Source organism: Camponotus floridanus, unplaced genomic scaffold (genome assembly GCF_003227725.1).
Source record: "Camponotus floridanus strain SB8 unplaced genomic scaffold, Cflo_v7.5 scaffold77, whole genome shotgun sequence".
Taxonomy (NCBI): domain Eukaryota; kingdom Metazoa; phylum Arthropoda; class Insecta; order Hymenoptera; family Formicidae; genus Camponotus; species Camponotus floridanus.
Window position 1 is genome coordinate 760,826 of NW_020229846.1, and position 21,683 is coordinate 782,508.

Here is a 21,683-nt window from a genome sequence, read left to right on the forward strand (position 1 = left end):
TGCTAAAAATACCTTGGCATTCAAAATATAAAGAAATTTTATATAATATTCTATACTTATACAGGGTGGATCAAAAGTCTGGATACAGTCGAATATCTCGTATAGAATGCATTTTAGAAATGCTTTACACAAAAGTTGTAAGGATTAAAAATATGTATTTAACTGTAATATAATATTTGACATTGAGTAGCGTCGCCAAGGTCAGAGCAAGGTCAACTTGAATTTTTTAAACAAAACCTCCTATTTTTCATTGCATATTCTTATAGCTTATCTCGAGAGCTTTCCAAAACACTATAATAAAATATTTTTCCCTCAAGTACTTTTTGAGTTATAAGGCTTGAAATCATTTCTTAATTTTACGTAAACCGTAAAATATGTAGTAAAATATTCATTTCTCGATTATCTTACCTTAATACTTTATTATTGTACAAAATAATGAGAGGAATCAATTGGTGTAAAGAAAATATATAGTTATTTCGAAGAAAAAATATGTAATTTGCAATTAACAATTAAATATTTTTTCTTAAAAGTAACTATGTGTTTTCTTTACACCAATTGATTTCTCTCATTATTTTGTACATAAAAGTATTAAGGTAAAATAATCGAAAAATTAATATTTTGCAAGATATTTTACAGTTTATATAAAATTAAGAAATGATTTCAAGCCTTATAATTCAAAAAGTACTTGAGGGAAAAATAATTTATTATAGTGTTTTTGAAAGTTCTCGAGGTAAGCTACATGAATATGCAATGTAAAATAAGGGATTCCGTTTAAAAAATTCGAGTTGACCTTTCCCTGACCTTGGCGACGCCACTCAATGTTAAATGAATATTACATTTAAATATATCTTTTTAATCCTTACAACTTTTGTCCAAAGCATTTTGTTCTAAAATGCATTCTATATGAGATATTCGACTGTTCCAGACTTTTGGTCCACCCTGTATAATACGTATATAATATGTGTATTTTTACTTTTATGCAATATTACTCTTTTATTTTTTTTAATCGCACACACATATAATCAGTGTATATGTAATAATTAATAAATGATTAATAAATAATCAATATTTCTACAATTAAAATTCTGTTCTTTTAAAAAGTAATTAAAATTTTACCTTCGCCCGCTATCAATTTTATCCCAATAATTGTGTCATAATTATGAATCGTGTCACCGTGTATAAGTTTGGTGTATTTCGTTCAATTAGCCGCACGATGGATTTATGGAAAGTCTATTTGCAATCAGCAATGTGTAATTTAAATCGCGGACTAATTAATTTCAAACATACAATGAATTTAATGCGATGTAATTTGATCGTATCCATTCATATAGCCGCATTATTCTCTCTTAAATAACGCAGAACGATTTTCGGTAAATACCGTTCGTACAAAGCTCGATTGGAAAAGGATTCGAAATGAGCGGCGAAATAGGACGAGGAGAATAGTAGCAGCGGATGGAGAGTGTCTTATATTGGCAAGCAGAGAGAAATCGTTGGAATGAAGCCGGCCTTTATCGAAAAGTGCCGTTCGAACCATCCGAGAAGGATGCACTGAATTCGATAAGATGGATCCAGTCCGGCCGGCGATCCCGACGACGAATACCACTATGTGAAGCGCATGATTGATCGATTCGAGACGACGACGGGTACTCGTCCCGAATTTGCATGTCGCTCTCCCTTAAGTGGACCTGTTGGTATCCTTCTTTCACGGGAGAAAGAGACAGAGAGAGAGAGAGCGGACACGAGTTGCATAATGTACATACCGTGTCTTTGATCTTTCGCAAGTAGATCTTTCGCCAACACGTTTCTCGCGTCGAAATATAACATGTATTCAGCGTCATGTTGAAATTTCTTTTCGAGCGACAGTAAATTGAAATTCATAGAATGTTAATAAAATCCATACAATATTAATGTAGGAACGTCTTAGAAAGATGGAGCATCGCGAACGATTGGAAATAGACAAAGTGAAACTCCGCGTTGGATATTTTACGGAATAATATCCAACATTTATAAAGACCCAGCTCCTTAGAAGCCGCAAAAGGCAGTTTAAGGCTCGCTAGTTTGCAATGCTAGTCTCCCCCCGAATTCTGGCCGCGGGAAAAACTATGAATCATGGCTGATAGCGCAGATACACGGCTGATCATAAAAAGTAATAGTACATAAGCGCGAGATACACGGGATAAACTCTCTCCGGTGGGAAAGTTAAGATAAACGTGGAAATGCGAAAAACATTCGTCGGCCGTCTTAAAATTTCATTCTTGCCAACTTCTTAAAAAGTCTTATCCGCCGAAGCCCGCGCCAAGTTGATAACTTTCCGCCCACCTTAAGCGCATTTCCGGAGAGCTGTCTTTATGAAAATACTTTTGCGAAATAAACTTTCAATGTTCAATTCACTCCCCCCTCTCTCCGGAAGTTCTCTCCCGTGGAAAGATCGTCGAGAGAATTCACGAATATCATTTCACTCGCAGCTTCTTACGCTACTAATCGTATTCCGAGCCGGTTACTCCTTCGCAGTAAATTTACGTTGTTCACACTGAGAAAAAAATCTGATTGCGTTAATTAGAATTCTGATAGATTCAACCAGTATGTCTGTTAGAAAATGGACGAACCAGAATTCTTGTAGAAATTACCAGATGAATCTGATTAATTTCTTCCTGTTAAATTTATCAAATTTTCTAGTTAATAATACTAAACTTGCCAGCACCAAGTCGTTTAAAATTTTTTCCATTTAATTTCAAAAGTCTATTTAATATTCTGAATTTCAACAAGATTATTGAATAAATTCAATCCAGATTATTGAATAAATTATTTTAAATTCAGTTTGTTAGAAATTAAACTGATAAGCAGTGATGCAAGAAGAGGATGCAGCTCAAACACACACAATCAGAGAGCTAGCGTCCTCTTTCTGGCAGTACTGCTCGTAAGAGAAAAAAAATACATTGAGAAAAAAATCTGGTTGCATTAATTAGAATTCTGGTAGATTCAACCAGTATGCCTGTTGGAAAATGGACGAACCAGAATTCTTGTGGAAATTACCAGATGAATCTGATTAATTTCTTCCTGTTAAATTTACCAAATTTTCTGGTTAGGTTAGGTTAGGTTAGGTAAGGTATAATACTAAACTTAACTTTAATAATACTAAACTTCCCAGCACCAAGTCGTCTAAAATTTTTTCCATCTAATCTCAAAAGTCTGTTTAATATTTTGAATTCCAACAAGATCATTAGATAAATTCAATCCAGATTATTGAATAAATTATTTTAAATTCAGTTTGTTAGAAATTAAACTGATTAAACAGTGATGCAAGAAGGGGATACACACATAGCTCAAACACACACAATCAGAGAGCTAGCGTCGTCTTTTTGGCACTATTGCTCGTAAGAGAAAAAAAATATACTTTGGATTTAATGTTAATACTAATTCTTTATATACATTTCATGACAAATATTGAATACGATTTAAGTTAAGAGTGATTTGCCGCCTAGCGGCAAGCAAAGAAATTAATGTAACAAGAAATTTTATAGATCCAACCGGAAAATACTAACGAAATCCTTATAGTAAAATCTATTATACTATTCTAGTTCTAAAAAATCGAGTTTTATCATGATAACTAGAAATTCTTGTTTGATTTAACCAAAATACCTTCAATCATATATGTCTTATTGATACAATCAAACGATTTTTCTCAGTACAAGTACTTCGTTGCAATTTTTTAAGCGAGAAATAAAATCAAAGATCAGGGCGAGAGAATAAACTTTAATTAAAAATCGAAAAATATATCATGTACCTATGGGACTGGCTCGTCGATCGATGGGACTGGTTCTTTCTTTCCGGTCTACCGGACTGGCCCTCTTGTCGATGGGACTGGCGGACTTGTCGCTGGCCGAGCTTCTCTTCTCGACCGGGCTGCTGCCGGCGCTGAGTCGCTTACCGTCCTCCTGTTGCTGAGCCTCGGTTTCTTGGTCGGGGTTTCCAGCGGAGGCGCCTGTCGCCGCCCCGGGGTTGTTGTTGCTGTTGGTGCTGTTGTTGCCGGCGTTGTTGTTGTTCAGAACGATCGGCAAGGCGCCGCGGACGTCGCGCAACTCACCTCGAAGAGTCGCGCACTCGCCCCTGGCGCGCTCCAGCTCGCCGTCGAGCCGGGCGCCGGTCGCTGCGTTCTCCTCCACCATCACGCGGAATTTTGCCTGCAGAAAATGAAATTGAAAGAAAAATCGATTAAACGGAATCTGATAAAATCGAAACTGCACGAGTTCGTAATTAATTCGTTAGCTCCTCGAGTAATTTAAGACAAGGTTAAGAAATGGGAATAACTTAAAAATAAATAATTTACAAAAAATGTAATTTTACTGTATAATAGTCCTAAATACATCATTCTTAAGAAAATTAATAAAAAAAGTGATGTGACTTGAGAGACCTTTTCCCAAAAATACCTGCGGCAGTTAACGTGTTAATATTCTTAGATTAAAAACTCTCTGATTCTTGCTTAGATTTAGAAAACAAGTTAAAAATAATAAAAAAAAATAATTTACAAAAAATGTAATTTTACTGTATAATAGTCCTAAATACATCATTCTTAGGAAAATTAATAAAAAAAAGTGGTGTGACCTGAGGGACCTTTTTCCAAAAATACCCGCGACAGTTAACATGTTAATTATATTCTTAGGATCTAAAAAGACTCTCTGAATCTCTTGGCTTCAGATTTCAGAGATATTTAAAGTATAATCAGACAAATACTTGAGAATTCAGAAATTTCTTCTTTTTTTAAATCCGGTCAAGACTGGCACGAAAGTTCGAGACCAACTGTCGGCTCGTAGTTTGTCATTTTCGCGAGACTATCGACGACATTAATGAACGCCCAAGTAAAACGACTAAGTCCATAACAAGATAAAAGTTTTGCCCGGGACTTTGCCGCATATTATTATAAGTCTGCTTACGTCGGTCGGCTCATTACGCTATTGTGTAGGGGTTGTACGGAGAGCTCCTTACTTACACCGCAGTGAAATCGACTGATATCGTCACGTCTATTCAGAAGTTTGCACGAGCGACGTCAAACGCGCCTTCGAAGTCGCGGCACGAATCACTGAAATTGCGAAACAGAGAAACACCCGGGACACGTAATGTCGTATTTCTTTCGCAGTTCGCATTAGAGGTAACTCCGGGATAAGTAAGACGCTATTTCCTCGGACTACGAAATCGGGAAGGTATGCAAGGATAGGAGAGGAATGTCTTTGAGAGAGTCTCGATGCCATTCGCGCAAATTTTCCATCTTGCGAATGTTTCAATCGAAGGATAAAAATATTCAAGTAAAAAGTAAATATTTTTACGGTTCTTTTAATTTTTTTAATGGGTTTTCATTTGTTTAAAGCGAAAAAGAAAAATTTTACCAATAAAAACTTTAATACCAGATTTGGAATTTTTGGAATATCTATATGTGTAGTGAAATATCTGTATGCAAATCTAATATTTAGTTTTTATAATGAAACACTTTAAGAGAAAGAGGGGTGAGGAAGAGAGAGAGAGAGAGAGAAGAGAGAGAGAGAGGAAGAGAGAGATTCTATTTGAATTGACATGAAATAAATTTCCTTATATCAATAAAATATATCTTTCGACTCTAAATGTCAATAAGATAGACATTAATGTTAACATGTAATGCAAATATTAGAGGGAGACTTAATTATAACAAAATTATTAAAATTTTTACATGAAAACTAAAAAAGAACGCAAATTATATATTATATATATATATATATATATTTTAATATTATTATATTATATAATATATTTATAGTATTTAAAGTTATAAAATGAGATATCTTGAAAAGGATGCATTTTCGGAAATTTTGTCAACGGAAAAAGATATTTATTTTTTTACAAAGAATACAATTTGTATCTACATAACACACTCTCTGTATGTATCTATTCTTGATTATCTTCATTTAAAAATAGTTTCATCATTTGTCTATGATACATGCGAGTCTCACGAAGGAATTATTAATCGCACCCGATGCAAAATCAAAGCGGAGCCCTTTAACAGATCAATGAGATTCTACTGTTGTCCGTAATAATTCCCAGAGATGCTAATTTATATGGTTGCAGAATTCTACATGAATAATAGATGGCTCTCCCGTATCTGGACTGATGTACGGATTCATCATTAGGATAGATCAATGATATAATATGTTCCTTGTAATTTGCTGCTATGTGCACTGAGTAAAAAATAATCAAATTCGAATCGAAGCGTGACTTTTAACCATCGATCTCGAATAGAAGATGATCGTGATGCGTGACGTAAATTGTTAATAGTTTGATTCTATTATTTACATAATTTTCAATGCACTAAAGAATTTCAGATAATTTAAGATTAAAAAAAAAATATATATATATTTTTTTTTCTTAATCTTAAATTATCTGATATATATATAATATTTATATATATATATATATATATATATGCATCATCATTAAAATTTAATAATTAAAATAAATCGATCAATTCTAACAATATATAAGCTGTTAAATGCGTTATAGAATTTGGTATTCATTGATGTATTATTTATGACTGTGTACAGGAGAGATTTACATTATTAATGACTAATTCCTTCCGTTGATAGATGTATTAATTGTTATATTAATATGTCATTAATACCTATCAGATTGATTTACTTACGCTGTGTATAATTTGAAATCATTATTACTTCTGTTCTATAAATATTATATACAGGGTGTTCTAAAAAGGTATGTCAAAAATTTAAGGAGATATTCCTCACACCTAAAGGATGAAAAAATATTATATGGACATAAGTGCGGAAATGCTTATTTTAGTAGTTATGTTGAAAATACTGTTAGCTGTATTACTTACACAAGGAAAAATTTAAGATTAATTATTGAAGACGACAATCGTTTAATTAGGCTTATTTACATTTGGTTTTAATGTGACCTTGAGTATGTTACAATAAATGTTGAAATTGTTCACCATTTTCCTAAATACAAGCAGTGACACGTCGACGCATCGATTCACGGACACGTTCAAAAATACCTGGCGTACAGCGGATTCGCAACCTGCAGTGATACGGTCACGAAGATCTTGAATATCAAACACTGATGGCATTTTTGAACGTGTCGATGCATCGACGTGTCACTGCTTGTATTCAGGAAAATGGTGAACATTTTCAACATTTATTGTAACATACTCAAAGTCACATTAAAACCAAATGTAAATAAGTCTAATTAAACGATTGTCGTCTTCAATAATTGATCCTAAATTTTTCCTTGTTTAAGTAATACAGATAACAGTATTTTCAACATAACTCTTGAAATAAGCATTTCCGCACCTATGTCCATATAACATTTTTTCATCTTTCAGGTGTGAGGAATATCTACTTAAATTTTTGACATATGTTTTTAGAACGCCCTGTATATATATTCATATATATATATATATATATATATACAGGGTGAGCCATTTTAATTTATCCACCCCAATAATTTTTTTATATTTGAATGTACAACAAAATGTTTCAAATAAAAGTTGCTTGACTTCGAGGGGGATAGAAGATGGATGGCAAAAATTTGACCTTGGATAGTCATTTGAAGGTCGCATAAAGGTTACCTTCAATTTCTTAAATGGAACCCCCTATTTTTCATTGCATATTCTTGTAGCTTATCTCGAGAGCTTTTCAAAACATTATAATTAAGTACCTTTTCATTAAGTACTTTTTGAGTTATAAGACTTGAAATAATTTCTTAATTTTACATAAACCATAAAATATCTACCATTCATTTTTCGATTATCTTACCTTGATACTTTTATGTACAAAATAATGAGAGGAATCAATTGGTGTAAAGAAAAAACATAGTTGTCTTTAAGAAAAAATATGTAATTTGCAATTAACAATTCCATATAAAATGGCTCACCCTGTATATATAATTCAAATATACAGGGTGGCCCGGAATGTTCCAGCCAGACTTTGAGATCTTATAGGAAATTTAATTCTGAACAAAAAATTTCCTATAAACATGGGTCGAAAAATGCTTCCTTAAAAAGTTATCGCTCAAAAACCTCTAATGAAGGAAGAGCAAAAGGTGAAAAGAAAATGAAACTAAATAAATTTCATGAAAAAAATGATAAAAATAAAAAATAAAAATTTTTTTCTTTTATGAAAATAAAATAATTTTTTTTAACTAATATTTTAGTAATAGCACGTAATAGTAGAAAATGAATAAAGACGTTTTTCAAGAAATTTATTTAGTTTCATTTTCTTTTTACTTCATTTTCTTTTCACCTTTTGCTCTTCCTTCATCAGAAGTTTTTGAGCGATAACTTCTTAAGAAAGCATTTTTCGCATATTTATAGGAAATTTTTTGTTCAGAATTAAATTTCCTATAAGATCTCAAAGTTTGGCTGGAACGTTCGGGGCCACCTTTTATATATATATATATATATAATTATTATATAATATATATTATTATATATATATAATTCAATGATGCGCAATTCAATAATGAAAAATAATTTCTAAAAACGCTTTTGTAATACTTGGAAGAAATCAATCGATTTAAAAGGTAAATTGATAGTAAAAAGTGATACTTCAAAGAACACTTCGGAATGAACACGATAAATTATAGATAAAATATTTTTTACGAGTAACATTTGTGTATCGAATCGCAAAAGTGCTGATATTCGCGGATGCGGTTTCATCGCAAGCCCTGGTATCTCTCCTAGGAAATGCGGTCAAAATTGAACGTTTCGCGGATTCAGACGGCCGATCGTTGTGGGCCACCGCAGCACCGGAAACGCAAACGAGGCTCTCTGAAATTTGTAGTCTCGATGCGACCGAAAGCGAATGCCTTTCCAAAGCCGCCGCGTGCACTTAAGCGGCTTTCGGTAATCGCTTAATGACGCGCTGTCAAACGTGGGAAATTTCTAGTTGCGACTTCCTATATTCGCTGGTATATACGAACTCATACACACACACACATACACACCAGCGAAAATAATCCTTACGTTACTACTTTGGGATGGAAAGATTCGTTTCATTTTACAAGGAGGGATTTTAACGAGCTTTGCGCTCGAAATATCGAGACCAAAATGATGCATCATGATTTATAAATGTTACCTTTTCTATTTCTCTCAAATATGGACGTGAACAAAATTGTCACGTTTTATATCCTCTTATTTATATCCTTATCAGCTGACATTCGACAGACTTCATAAAACACAATATCAATTATAGCGATCAATTATCAAGTTGGTAATCGAGCATTATCGAGGAAATCTCGAAAGCACAGATGTACTGACAATGAGCGAAAGTAAAGAGGACGAGAAAGAGAGAGAGATGGTCGTCGACAGTGTTTGCTGGTATCTAGATAAAATTATCTAGATAATTGTCTAGATAAATAAATAGATCATCTTTATCTTTAACTAGATGAAGAAATACAAAGTATCTTTATTTTTATCTTAGATAAAAAATATATGTCATCTTATCTAAAAATTGTTTAAGATGACGTTTTAATTATGCAAAAGAGTTTTCCAGGCAAGTTTCTAAAAATCTATCTAAAATATATTTTTTATTTGGAAAATAATATTACAAATATACTTTATGTTGTACTTATTTTACTTAAATTTGTGCAATGCATTAATGTATATTTTATAAAAATAATATACGTATTGTTACACATTGATTATTATATTATAAATATATTATAAATATATTATAAATATATTATAAATATAATTAATAATATATTTTATCATATCATTTATATACCTTTTTGTTATTATTTACATATTCTTTAGGAAAAGAGAAAGAATATGTGTTTATGATTTTAATATCCCATTTATAATCTGCGTCACATTTTTTACAAATATTTATAGTCTTATAAAATAAACAAAAATATCTAGATAATTATCTAGATTATTGCAATAATCATTTCATCTTTCATCTAGATTAAGTAAAAGCAAAATCATCTTTATTTCATCTAAGATAAATTTACGGATTTTTATCTTTAGCTTTATCTAGATAATTTTGAAATTATCTACAGCAAACACTGGTCGTCGAGAGGATCATGATTGGCCAAGCTCCAACGACACAAAAGGATAACGAGAAGAAGAAGGCATCTCACAGACTTGTTGCGTTCCCAGAGGCGTCTCCACCCTCACCCCTCGATGCGAACGCAACGACAAACGATCGCGTTCACGCCCTTTTCACGGTCATGAACCGTGAATCGTGACAATAAATTTCTGTCGAATGAAAACGAGCGGTGAGCGAAAACCGCCGGTCGCGCGACAGGGTAGTTTCTCCTTTAGTAACGGACGTTTAAACACCGCTACTCTCTTGTAAAATGTATATACCCTGCCACAGTGCTGTTAAACCGGGTCTCCGGTAGTGTCCGCACATGGTGTTTCCGCAGGAAGGATCAATACTTGGCTAGAGGGCATCTCGATATGGCCTTCTCTCTCGTCTCCGTGTCAGTTACATAATTTTTCTCGTAAAAAGCTCGCACAAAGATGTAATTGTCTTTTTTGACATTACTCTTAATTAAAATACCTTCTAGTTATTCAACATTTCAATTGCACTTTTTACGCGCGCGACCATTAATTCTGTTAAAATAAAAGTCGCCCGATTAATTAAGTCAAGCGTTGGCGAATAATCGTCTTTGAATTATTTGACGCTCGAAGGAAATAAATCTGCGGGAGCCCGCGAAATTGTTCGTCGACGGTGAGGAATCGATATTGTACAACCAAGTTAGTCGGCGGACAATTTTCGTTTAGTTATCTCACTATTCCGGACAATGTCCGACTACCAACGGTTTCCGGATTATTCGCGCGACCGGAGTCATTGCACAAACGCCGATGTAAATACTAACGGCGAACTACGTCGCGTCGACCGTTTGTCGTTTATGGGAGGGGGGGGGAAAGTACGATATTATGTTTCTACCAATTTCTATTATGCTTCGAGGGCGGACGCGCACGAGAAACAATTCCGGCGAATACAATCGCTGCGCGAATGCGGCCGTACAACTAAATGAACGATCGGGTCATTAACCGCGCAATTTGTCGTACACGCAGGTAATTGGACGGGCGAATCTTTCCGCATGAAATCGAGATCATGGGACGCCGTTGGACGATCTTGCTACCGGCAATAACGGCGGATCGTTTCACGTTAACTTCTTTAAAAGTGTGTCGTCTAAAACTGCGAAACTGTTGGAAAGTCTCTTGGCGAATCCAATTTTCGCCTGGCATCGAGGAGGTAACTGTATCTTAGTAGAGCTTTTTCTGCAGCTTTATACAATAGTCTTCTTTGTATATACAGGGTGTTTCAGACTACCCGTACCACCCGTTTAAAAACTAGAGAAGTGGTTATTTCAAAAAAGTAAAAACATTTTCTTTATAAATCGGATGAGCTCTATCGAATGGTGATATTTTCAATTTCCGGCCGGAAATAGGCGATTCAGACCGCAAGTGCATTTTTTAAAATGGAACATCCTATTTTTCGTTGCATGTTCTTGTAGTTACAAAATAATGAGGGGAATCAATTGGCGTAAAGAAAACATACAGTTGTTTTTAAGAAAAAATATGGAATTGTTAATTGCAAATTACATATTTTTTCTTAGAAACAACTATGTGTTTTCTTTAGACCAATTGATTCCTCTCATTATTTTGTACATAAAAGTATTAAGATAGGATAATCGAAAAATGAATATTTTACAAGATATTTTATGGTTTATGTAAGATTAAGAAATGATTTCAAGTCTCATAACTCGAAAAGTACTTCATGGAAAAATAATTTATTATAGTGTTTTGGAAAGCTCTCGAGGTAAGCTATAAGAATATGCAATGAAAAATAGGGGGTTCCATGTAAAAAAATGTACTTCCGGTCTGAATCGCCTATTTCCGGCCGGAACTAGAAGTTGAAAATATCACCATTCGATAGAGCACACCCGATTTATAAAGAAAATGTTTTTACTTTTTTGAAATAACCACTTTTCTAGTTTTTAATGGGTTTTAAATGGGTGGTCTGAAACGCCCTGTATATTTCAATTTCCACATTACAGTTTTTATTATCTCTTAGCTATGCGATGAAAAATTTTTATGAATTATTAAAAAAAGTTTCTGCGACTTGACTTTCGAAGTAACGAAGGTATAACGTATAACGCTACTTCAGTCTTAATTTTGTGCAATCTATGTGTGACTTTTTATGACACGAGTGCAGTTTTTCTTTTTTATTAGCCCTTAATGGTGAAAAATATTTACGAATTATTAAAAAAGTTTTTGTGACTTGACTCTTGAGATTTAGAAAATGTAACAGATAAGGATACTTCATTCTTCATTTTATGGAATCTACTCTCTAAAAATGAATCAGTATATTATCACTGAAAAACAGTAAATACTGGTTACAGCAGTTATAAGTACAGCACTGTAAATCAGTGATATTTTATTGAAAGAATCAGTTAATAATTTTGACTGTTTCAATCAGTAATATTTCTCAATATCAGTAATATTCTTTTCGTTATTGTCAGTAATATTAAACTATAATTCATTTCTCTATCTATTTCATATAAAATTTAAAATTTTATTTATATTTACTAAATATTTATCATATTAAAAATTTTATTTTATTTATATTACATGCATATTGAACTTATTATTTTAAATAGATAACGAACGAATAATTTTTATAAGTAAGTCGCCAGACATTTATTTGTCCGGCTTATAAATATCGATTTAATATCTGAAGCCTCTCTATTGAGATTATATCAGAAATTAAATCGAAGTAATACTTCTAATTTTAAATGTCGCTCTGTGCAAACTTTATACAATTCTTATAACTAAAATTAAATACGAAAGAGATAGCGATTGTAGCAGTAAATGTACGAACTAGCGATTACTGGTTTTACAGTAAAATTTACTGATTTTACAGTGAATTTTATTTTAACTGATCCTAATCAGTGAGATATAAGATAAAATACAAAAAAATAAGCGTTTCCATTGAAGATCAGTAAAATATTCACTGATTTTCAGTGAAATTTTATTTTACTGTTTAAATTAGTGATATTTTCACTGATTCACTTTTAGAGAGTAAGTATAACTTTTATGACACACACGCAAAAGTATGTATAGTTTTCCTTATATTTCATCAATCTTTTTGCATTATACTTTGTATGTTTTTATATCTTAATTACGTTTTCTGTGAAAGATTTTTTGAATTATTAAAAATAAAAAGTTTCTGACTTGTTTTCTAACTTTAATGAAGGATAACGATACTTATTCTTCGATTAATTTTATATTCCATGATATTCCCATCGAGTTATTAACGAGATCTGGGTTGCATTAGCGTGCAAGATGCATGATTAACGCAACGAGAAATAGAGCTGTTTTATTAAAGAAACTCACGTATAGACCGACAGCTGAGTTTAATGAGTAATTTTCGTGCGGCGGGTGAGAACCGATGCTCTGTCGCACGCGGTGAGAATGTACGAACGAAAGAGAAGCGAAACGTGCTAACGGAAAGCAAGCAGCAACACCTGCCGCGACCGTTGACAGGCGGAAGAGAAAAAGAATATCAGTTTATTTTCAGAACTGTCGGCAGCAGCTTGCCTCTCAATCGGAAAATCCAGCGGCCTAGTGAGAATACAAACGGTCCGGCAATCCTCGATGAATTATCCCTCTTTTGCTATTACGAAATATTGATCCATTGTATCGTCCAATAAATAGTTGAGTCGAATCTCGCTGCCAAATTCCAGAATTGAAAGGACCCCGCACCCAATCAATGGAATTTGGTTCCCGAGCAAATTTGCTGAAATTGTAGTATGTTATTCATTATGACCTCCTGATCAAAAGTCTCAATGGACACAAGATTCAAAATTCAATGGTTTTCGAGATACTGAGCTTCAAAAGTTCAATTTTTAGCTTTTTATAATACTGTATGTAAGTGAAGTTTTGAAGCTCAGTATCTCGAAAACCATTGATTTTTAGACCTTGAGTGTCCATTGAGACTTTTGATCAGGAGGCCATAATGAATAACATACTACAGTAAATTTTCAGTTTCAGTAAATTTGGCCGGGAACCAAATTCCATTAATTGGGTGCGGGGTGCTTTGCAAATCTCGACATTTGGAGTGTCAAGAATGTTCATTTCTCATCATTGTTTATGAGAAAAAAATAATAATAAAACGAGAGAAACTGTCACTTAACATCCACTTATCCCTCCGGCAATAATGTCTAATTTTCCGATAACGAATTAATATAAGTCTTGAAAGTGAACCGAAATACGATAAGAAGAGTTTGCGAGATTTTTATTTCCCTCGGTTATTCCGGAATATTGACCTGCTTGATAATATTATCGTAAATTTAATCCAAGTAATTTAAGAATTTTGCTGAGAGAAATCACGAGAGATGACTCCCTCGTGAGTTTACCCTCTCTTGCTAATTATGATCGCGAAACTTTGTCTTTTTTTCCCTAATCCTTCCCCGTCATTTGTCCGGAGTCCCAAGGTGTCAACGTGTCGAGACGAAGAAAGAGAGGGATTTTCATTTCATCGTGAAGTAGCGCATGAAATATGCATCACTCGATGCATCCACGATTTTTCATCGGGCACATAAACCTTCGGCCCCTACTTCCCATCACTCCTGCTGCTGCTGCTGCTGCTGCTCATTCTCAACTTATGCACACGCATTTCGTATGCCACGTAAATTTACAACGTACAGGATATGAGATTGAGAATTGCGTGTCTTTCGCAATCAAATTTAAAAATTTCGACTCCATAATTTGGCCAGCAATAATTTGCCATTAATATGACCTTTTCGCTTAATTTTTCCCAGTACATACAATAATGATTGATAACGAAAATTTAATATACACTGAATAATAAGAATTTTAATGTACAATTGTTATTGTGTATAAAATTTATTGAAATAACGCGAGGAATTAGCTTACAATTTAATATGCCAGTCACGTTGAAGCATTTTATTTTCATTTCAATGCAAATTTTTCTAGGAAAAATGAAGCAATGTATATCTTTACAATTTTCGCATTGTTTCGCCGACGTTAATATATTAATGTCATTGCATATCCAATTGCGCTATCTAAAAATTGAAAATAGCAACGGCTTTAACTATGCACATACCATTAAAACGTCCAATCAAATGCACAAGGTGTACAGGCGCATCGCTCGCTGCAAGATTTATTCTCTCCGCTGGAGAGTAAAAGTTCCTTCCAAGTATACTTTACTCTCTCAGATATGTGCCAGCTAGTTATCACTTTGAAACATCTTCGCAATGTATTTTGCATACCAAATGGTCTTTACGTATCCTCTCTTGCAAAGAGGGATTGCATTATCCAAAGTCTTGATCGTTTGTTAATTAAAATCTTTAACGTCTCCCTCATTTTCCGGAAATTATTAAGACCATTTGTCGACTTCTCGATCCTCTTCGGGTTTTGTATTTCGCTTTCTCATCAAAGGTATACGAAGTTCGCGATCTTTCGCTCCGAGTTTTCCATTCGAGTGCTACAACGAAGGAACAAACTTTAAAAACAAAACCCGAGATGAAAGAAGACAAAGGAACGTCATAGTCGGCGAAAGATTCCATAAACGAGCGAGTATCTTCGTGAAGCTAAGCTTTACTCGAGAAAGCTTTTTACTTAAAGACCTTGTCGAGATAATTAATATTACAAATTAAGAGACCTCTTTGAGTGGACAATAAAATAATAGCCCGTTAATTTTTTTCAGACAAAACGTAGCACAAGATTGATCAAAGCGTTCATGTGAGAGAAATGGCTCGATAGATTTTCAGACCACCTGATACAGACAGCTGTCAACCGTGGCTCGTTCGTTCAACATAGGTGCTGCCTGTAACGTACTTAAGGGTCGGCGTTACCCATATCACGCGCACACACACCATATACTGTCCAACTAAGTTAGCCGAGTACCTGGAGCAGTCCAGCATATGGGTCTCTCTCGTTTGAGATCGCATTTTCGTTCGCCAATGGACGCGAGGCGATACGAAGTGGCTGATGCTATCGATGTTATTACCAGCGGACCGTCGACCCGATATGGGGTCTTTCTCGCTCTCCTTTTCCCCGTCGAGAGAGCCAATGCTACACTTTGCTCGAAAGATGTTCAATTAACGATCGTCGCATCGATGCGGAACATAAAAGGACAATCGGATTAAAGCAAGAAAAATTAGTCAGCGGAGAAAAACGATCGCGAAAGATAATAAAAAAATGAAACATTTCAAGATTTGCAGAAACAAAGATAATAGTTTTATATATGTATATATAAAACTCCGTATATATATATATATATATATATATATATATATATATATATATATACAGGGTGTCCCATTTAACTTGAGACATCGAAATATCTCTTAAAGTTTAAAAGATACGAAAAAATGTTTCAGACAAAAGTTGTATGGTTTCAAGGGGGACATAAGATAGTGTCATTAGTTTGATCTTGAAGAGCCACCTGAAGATCACATGAAAGTCACACATAATTGTTTCGAACAAAAAAATGTAATTGTTAATTGCAAATTACATTTTTTTCGAAACAATTATGTGTTTTCTTTATACCAATTGATTTTTCTCATTATTTTGTACATAAAAGTATTAAGGTAAAATAATCGAAAAATGAATTTTACAAGATATTTTACGGTTTATGTAAAATTAAAAAATGATTTCAAGCCTCATAACTTGGAAAGTACTTAATGAAAACTAACTTAATTATAATGTTTTGGAAAGCTCTCGAGATGAGCTACAAGAATATGCAAAAGCATATAGGGTGTCCCATTTAAAAAGTTGGAGGTAACCTTCACGTGACCTTCAGGAGGCTCTTCAAGGTCAAACTAATGACACCACCTTATGTCCCCTTTGAAACCATATAACTTTTGTCTGAAACATTTGTTCGTATCTTTTAGACTTTACGAGATATTTCGATGTCTCAAGTTAAATGGGACACTCTGTATATATATATGTGTGTGTGTGTGTGTGTGTGTGTGTGTGTGTGTGTGTGTGTGTGTGTGTGTGTATGTGTATGTATATATATATATATATATATATATATATATATATATATATATATATATATACAGGGTGAGGCATCTAAAACAGGCCACCTGAATAACTCCGTTGGTAAGCCGAATACAAAAAAATTGTTCAGACAAAAGTTGTATGGTTTCAAGGGGGACATATGATGTTGTCATTAGTTTAATCTTGAAGAGCCACCCGAAGGTCACGTGAAGGTCAGCTCCAACTTTTTAAATGGGACACCTTATATGCTTTTGCATATTTTTGTAGCTCATCTCAAGAGCTTTCCAAAACACTACAATTATGTTAGTTTTCATTAAATACTTTCCAAGTTATGAGGCTTGAAATCATTTTTTAATTTTACATAAACCGTAAAATATCTTGTAAAATATTCATTTTTCGATTATTTTACCTTAATACTTTTATGTACAAAATAATGAGAAGAATCAATTGGTGTAAAGGAAACACATAATTGCTTCGAACAAAAAAATGTCATTGTTAATTGCAAATTACATTTTTTTGTTCGAAGCAATTATGTGTTTTCTTTACACCAATTGATTCTTCTCATTATTTTGTACATAAAAGTATTAAGGTAAAATAATCGAAAAATGAATATTTTACAAGATATTTTACGGTTTATGTAAAATTAAAAAATGATTTCAAGCCTCATAACTTGGAAAGTATTTAATGAAAACTGACATAATTGTAGTGCTTTGGAAAGCTCTTGAGATGAGCTACAAGAATATGCAAAAGCATATAAGGTGTCCCATTTAAAAAGTTGGAGCTGACCTTCACGTGACCTTCGGGTGGCTCTTCAAGATTAAACTAATGACACCATCATATGTCCCCCTTGAAACCATACAACTTTTGTCTGAACAATTTTTTTATATTCGGCTTACCAACGGAGTTATTCAGGTGGCCTGTTTTAGATGCCTCACCCTGTATATATATATATATATATATATATATATATATATATATATATATATAAAGATATTCAGATGCGCGTCATTTCTGCTGAAATTTCTAATACAGTTATAATAAAATAAAATGGTTATTTTGAGAATGACGTGTATAATACTTATTTTGAGAATGACGTGTATAATGCTTCTTTATTTAGAAAATAAATTCTTTTAATTCGATATATGAAATACCGCTTGCTATTTTTACTTGGTCACTTGCGCAAATGGTCGCCTACGCGAAATAGTATCAGAGATTGGCGGAATCGATAAATACCTTCTTTTTATGCACACGATAAATCGAATTTACTCGCGCGAGAGCGGAATGACAATTTGTAGTCTCGCCGATACGATTCGGCTTATTTCCCTACGGATTTTTCGCGGTTGCAACTTATTCATTCCTGACGAAGCGAGGCGAGTCCCGCAGCGAGGCGAATAACCCTAGTCCCATATGTGCGGGAATATTTACAAGCTTTCCAAATATTTTCACTAAAGCATTAATGACTCACACTTATTTATCTACGTATTTTAGAACTAAGCAGTTTCGTTAATATGTTAAAATATATAAAAATAATAATATATGAAAATATTATACACGTTTATATTTATCAATTACATTTAGTTATCCATTTAATATCCATTTTATTGTCGTATTATTTTTTACTTATTAATTATCTATTCTTGTCATTATTTATACTTATTTTGCTTTCATACGCCCAAACTCGTTAATATTTTTTTTTTATATTTCTTCGCAATCTTTTCACATGAGACATTTTCGAGAGAACGAGCACGTTTTTCGTGACGCAGATCGCCGGATTTTTATATATGAGAAATGTGGTATGTGCTAGATAGCAAGATGAAGGCTGTCAGTCGCAAGAGGCGTCGCGGAATGAATTTATCGCGGAGAAGTAAATGGTGAGAAAGAGGTAGAGTAGGATCGAAAAAGATCGTCGAGAGTGACCCTTTTTTTTTCTACGCTCTCTAGAGATATGCAGATGTTGGAGGAAGGAAAAGGATGATGGAGAAATTAAAGTGGACACCGGTGGGAATTTTCTCGGCGCGGAACGAGAAAAAGAGAGAGAAAGAGAGATGGAATTTCCATGAACGAGGAGCGCCGTGCTGCATTCATGATTATTAACTCCATTTTCATTATTGATCTAGGCGGAAATTTTCACAGAACATGGACATTTTCTGTAAAATTTTCATAATTTTTGCGTCATTCAAAAATGTAGAGAAAATAAGAAAATAAGATAAGTTCTCGCATTTTCTCGCATCGACGTGCATCAACGCGTCGAAAGTAAACGCGTCGAGCGTAAAGATTGCTGAGAAAGGGAAAGAGAGATTTTTTCAGACTTCAACAGAGGTCCTGTGAAAGAATAAAAGTGACACAGGAAAACAAAATAATCAGACACGCTCGGAGAATTTCCTCGATTTGTTTGAGCAGAAACGACAAAGATGTAGTAATTATCAAGTTTGTCCTCTCTCGGATGATGAGAACGTAAGACGAATAGGCCACGAAGCAAAGTAGAGCATGAAGGAAAAGAGATAAAGCGAGATAGACAGACAAACAGAGAAAGAGAGGGAAAAAGGGAGAAGGAAAAAGGGATGACGCGGAGATAGAGTGAGAATAGAACGGAAGGTAGATGGAACGTCGTAAGGAGACTGCAGAATGATGCAGTAGCTGCGCATTACCGAAAGCGGCAGCCGCCACTCGAATTTATGAAATTGCAATTCCGGCCACCTCGTTGCATCGCGTCGGAACAATTTGTCTCGCGACGTACGGAGATAAAATAATCCGACCCTCTCCCCACTTTCTTTCCTATCCTCCCTCCCTTCTCTCTCTCTCTCTCTCTCTCTCTCTCTCTCTCTCTCTCTCTCTCTCTCTCTCTCTCTGTCGGCTTTTACCTCTGCACGTCATCCGCGTCGCGACGCGGAATCGCGTCGTTGTAATTGCAGCGGTTCGAGTCACGTAGAGCTGATATCGATTTCCGCCTGGAGCAGCGACAATCCGCAGGATAACAGGACGATTTTCAATGCGTGCAAAATGTTCCAAGATATCATTGATGAATATACAGGGTGACCCCGAACGTTCCAGCTAGACTTTGAGATCTTATAGAAAATTTAATTCTGAACAAAAAATTTCCTATAAACATGGGTCGAAAAATGCATTTTTAAGAAGTTATCGCTCAAAAATCTCTGATGAAGGAAGAGCAAAAAGTGAAAACAAAATGAAACTAAATAAATTTCTTGAAAAAAATGATAAAAATAAAAAATAAAAATCTTTTTCTTTTACGAAAATAAAATAAAAGTTAGTTAAAAAAAAAATTATTTTATTTTTATAAAAGAAAAAGATTTTTATTTTTTATTTTTATCGTTTTTTTCAAGAAATGTATTTAATTCCATTTTCTTTTCACCTTTTGCTCTTCCTTTATCAGAGATTGTTGAGCGATAACTTCTTAAGGAAGCATTTCTCGACCTATGTTTATAGAAAATTTTTTGTTCAGAATTAAATTTCCTATAAGATCTCAAAATCTGGCTGGAACGTTCGGGGCCACCCTGTATAAAGGGATGTAATCGGATTTAATTGAAGAATGTGGGCGATAACGAGATCTAATTTCTAGCGAATCTTTGAAAGATCGAAAAGGAAAAAATCCCTATACGTGGACTGAGAAAAAAATCTGGTTGCATTAATTAGAATTCTGGTAGATTCAACCAGTACATTTGTTAAAAAATCGACGAACCAGAATTCTTGTAAAAATTACCAGATGAATCTGATTTCTTCCTGTTAAATTTACCAAATTTTCTGGTTAATAATACTAAACTCCCCAGCACCAAGTCGTCTAAAATTTTTTCCATCTAATCTCAAATCTCTGTTTAATATTTTGAATTCCAACACGATTATTGCATAAATTCAATCCAGAATATTGAATAAATTATTTTAAGTTCAGTTTGTTAGAAATTAAACAGATAAACAGTGAAACAGTGCAAGAAGAGGATGCAGCTCAAACACACACAATCAGAGAGCTAGCGTCCTCTTTCTGGCACTACTATACGTAAGAGAAAAAAAATATATTTTGGATTTAATGTTAATACTAGTTCTTTATATACATTTCATGCCAAATATTGAATACGAGTTAAGTTAAGAGTGGCTTTGCCTAGCGACAAGTAAAGAAATTAATGTAAAGAAATTTTATAGATCCAACTAGAAAATACTAACCAAATCCTTATAGTAAAATCTATTAAACATTCTAGTTATAAAAAATCGAGTTTTATTATGATAAGAAATTCTTGTTTGATTTAATCAAAATGCCTTCAATCATATACGTCTTGTTGGTGCAATCAAACGATTTTTCTCAGTGTGTACAGTTTTTTTTCTTTCAATAAATATAGAAACAGGTTCGGAGAATTTTCTGAAAAGAAAGTCTCTTGAAAAAAAATGCGCTAGAATTAAATTTTTTAAATAAAAGAAATAATATAAAGAAGAAAATTATATCGATCAATGATTTTGTACTAGAAAGAGAAATATCGTAATTAAAGCTGCGGATAAAATTTCATATTCTGAATAATGCTTGCTATTTGTTAACGCGCCGAATGCTGTCGATAGCATTAATCGAATTCTTTTCGCTCGAGAATCACTTTACATATTTTCAGACGTAATGGCTTCATCGAGCAACGCATGTGTGGGATTCCTCTCGTTACAC

General features: G+C 33.8%; 1 protein-coding gene across 3 annotated transcripts in view; it reads right to left on the bottom strand.

The window, feature by feature from the left end:
- Positions 1-21,683, bottom strand: part of LOC105251103 (kazrin) — a 184,548-nt gene that overhangs the window by 33,238 nt on the left and 129,627 nt on the right. For all 3 annotated transcript variants that reach the window (XM_025414127.1, XM_025414126.1, XM_025414125.1), the window contains one exon: positions 3,785-4,181. In XM_025414127.1, coding sequence (XP_025269912.1) covers positions 3,785-4,181 — 397 coding nt within the window. The remainder of the gene's footprint in view (positions 1-3,784; positions 4,182-21,683) is intronic.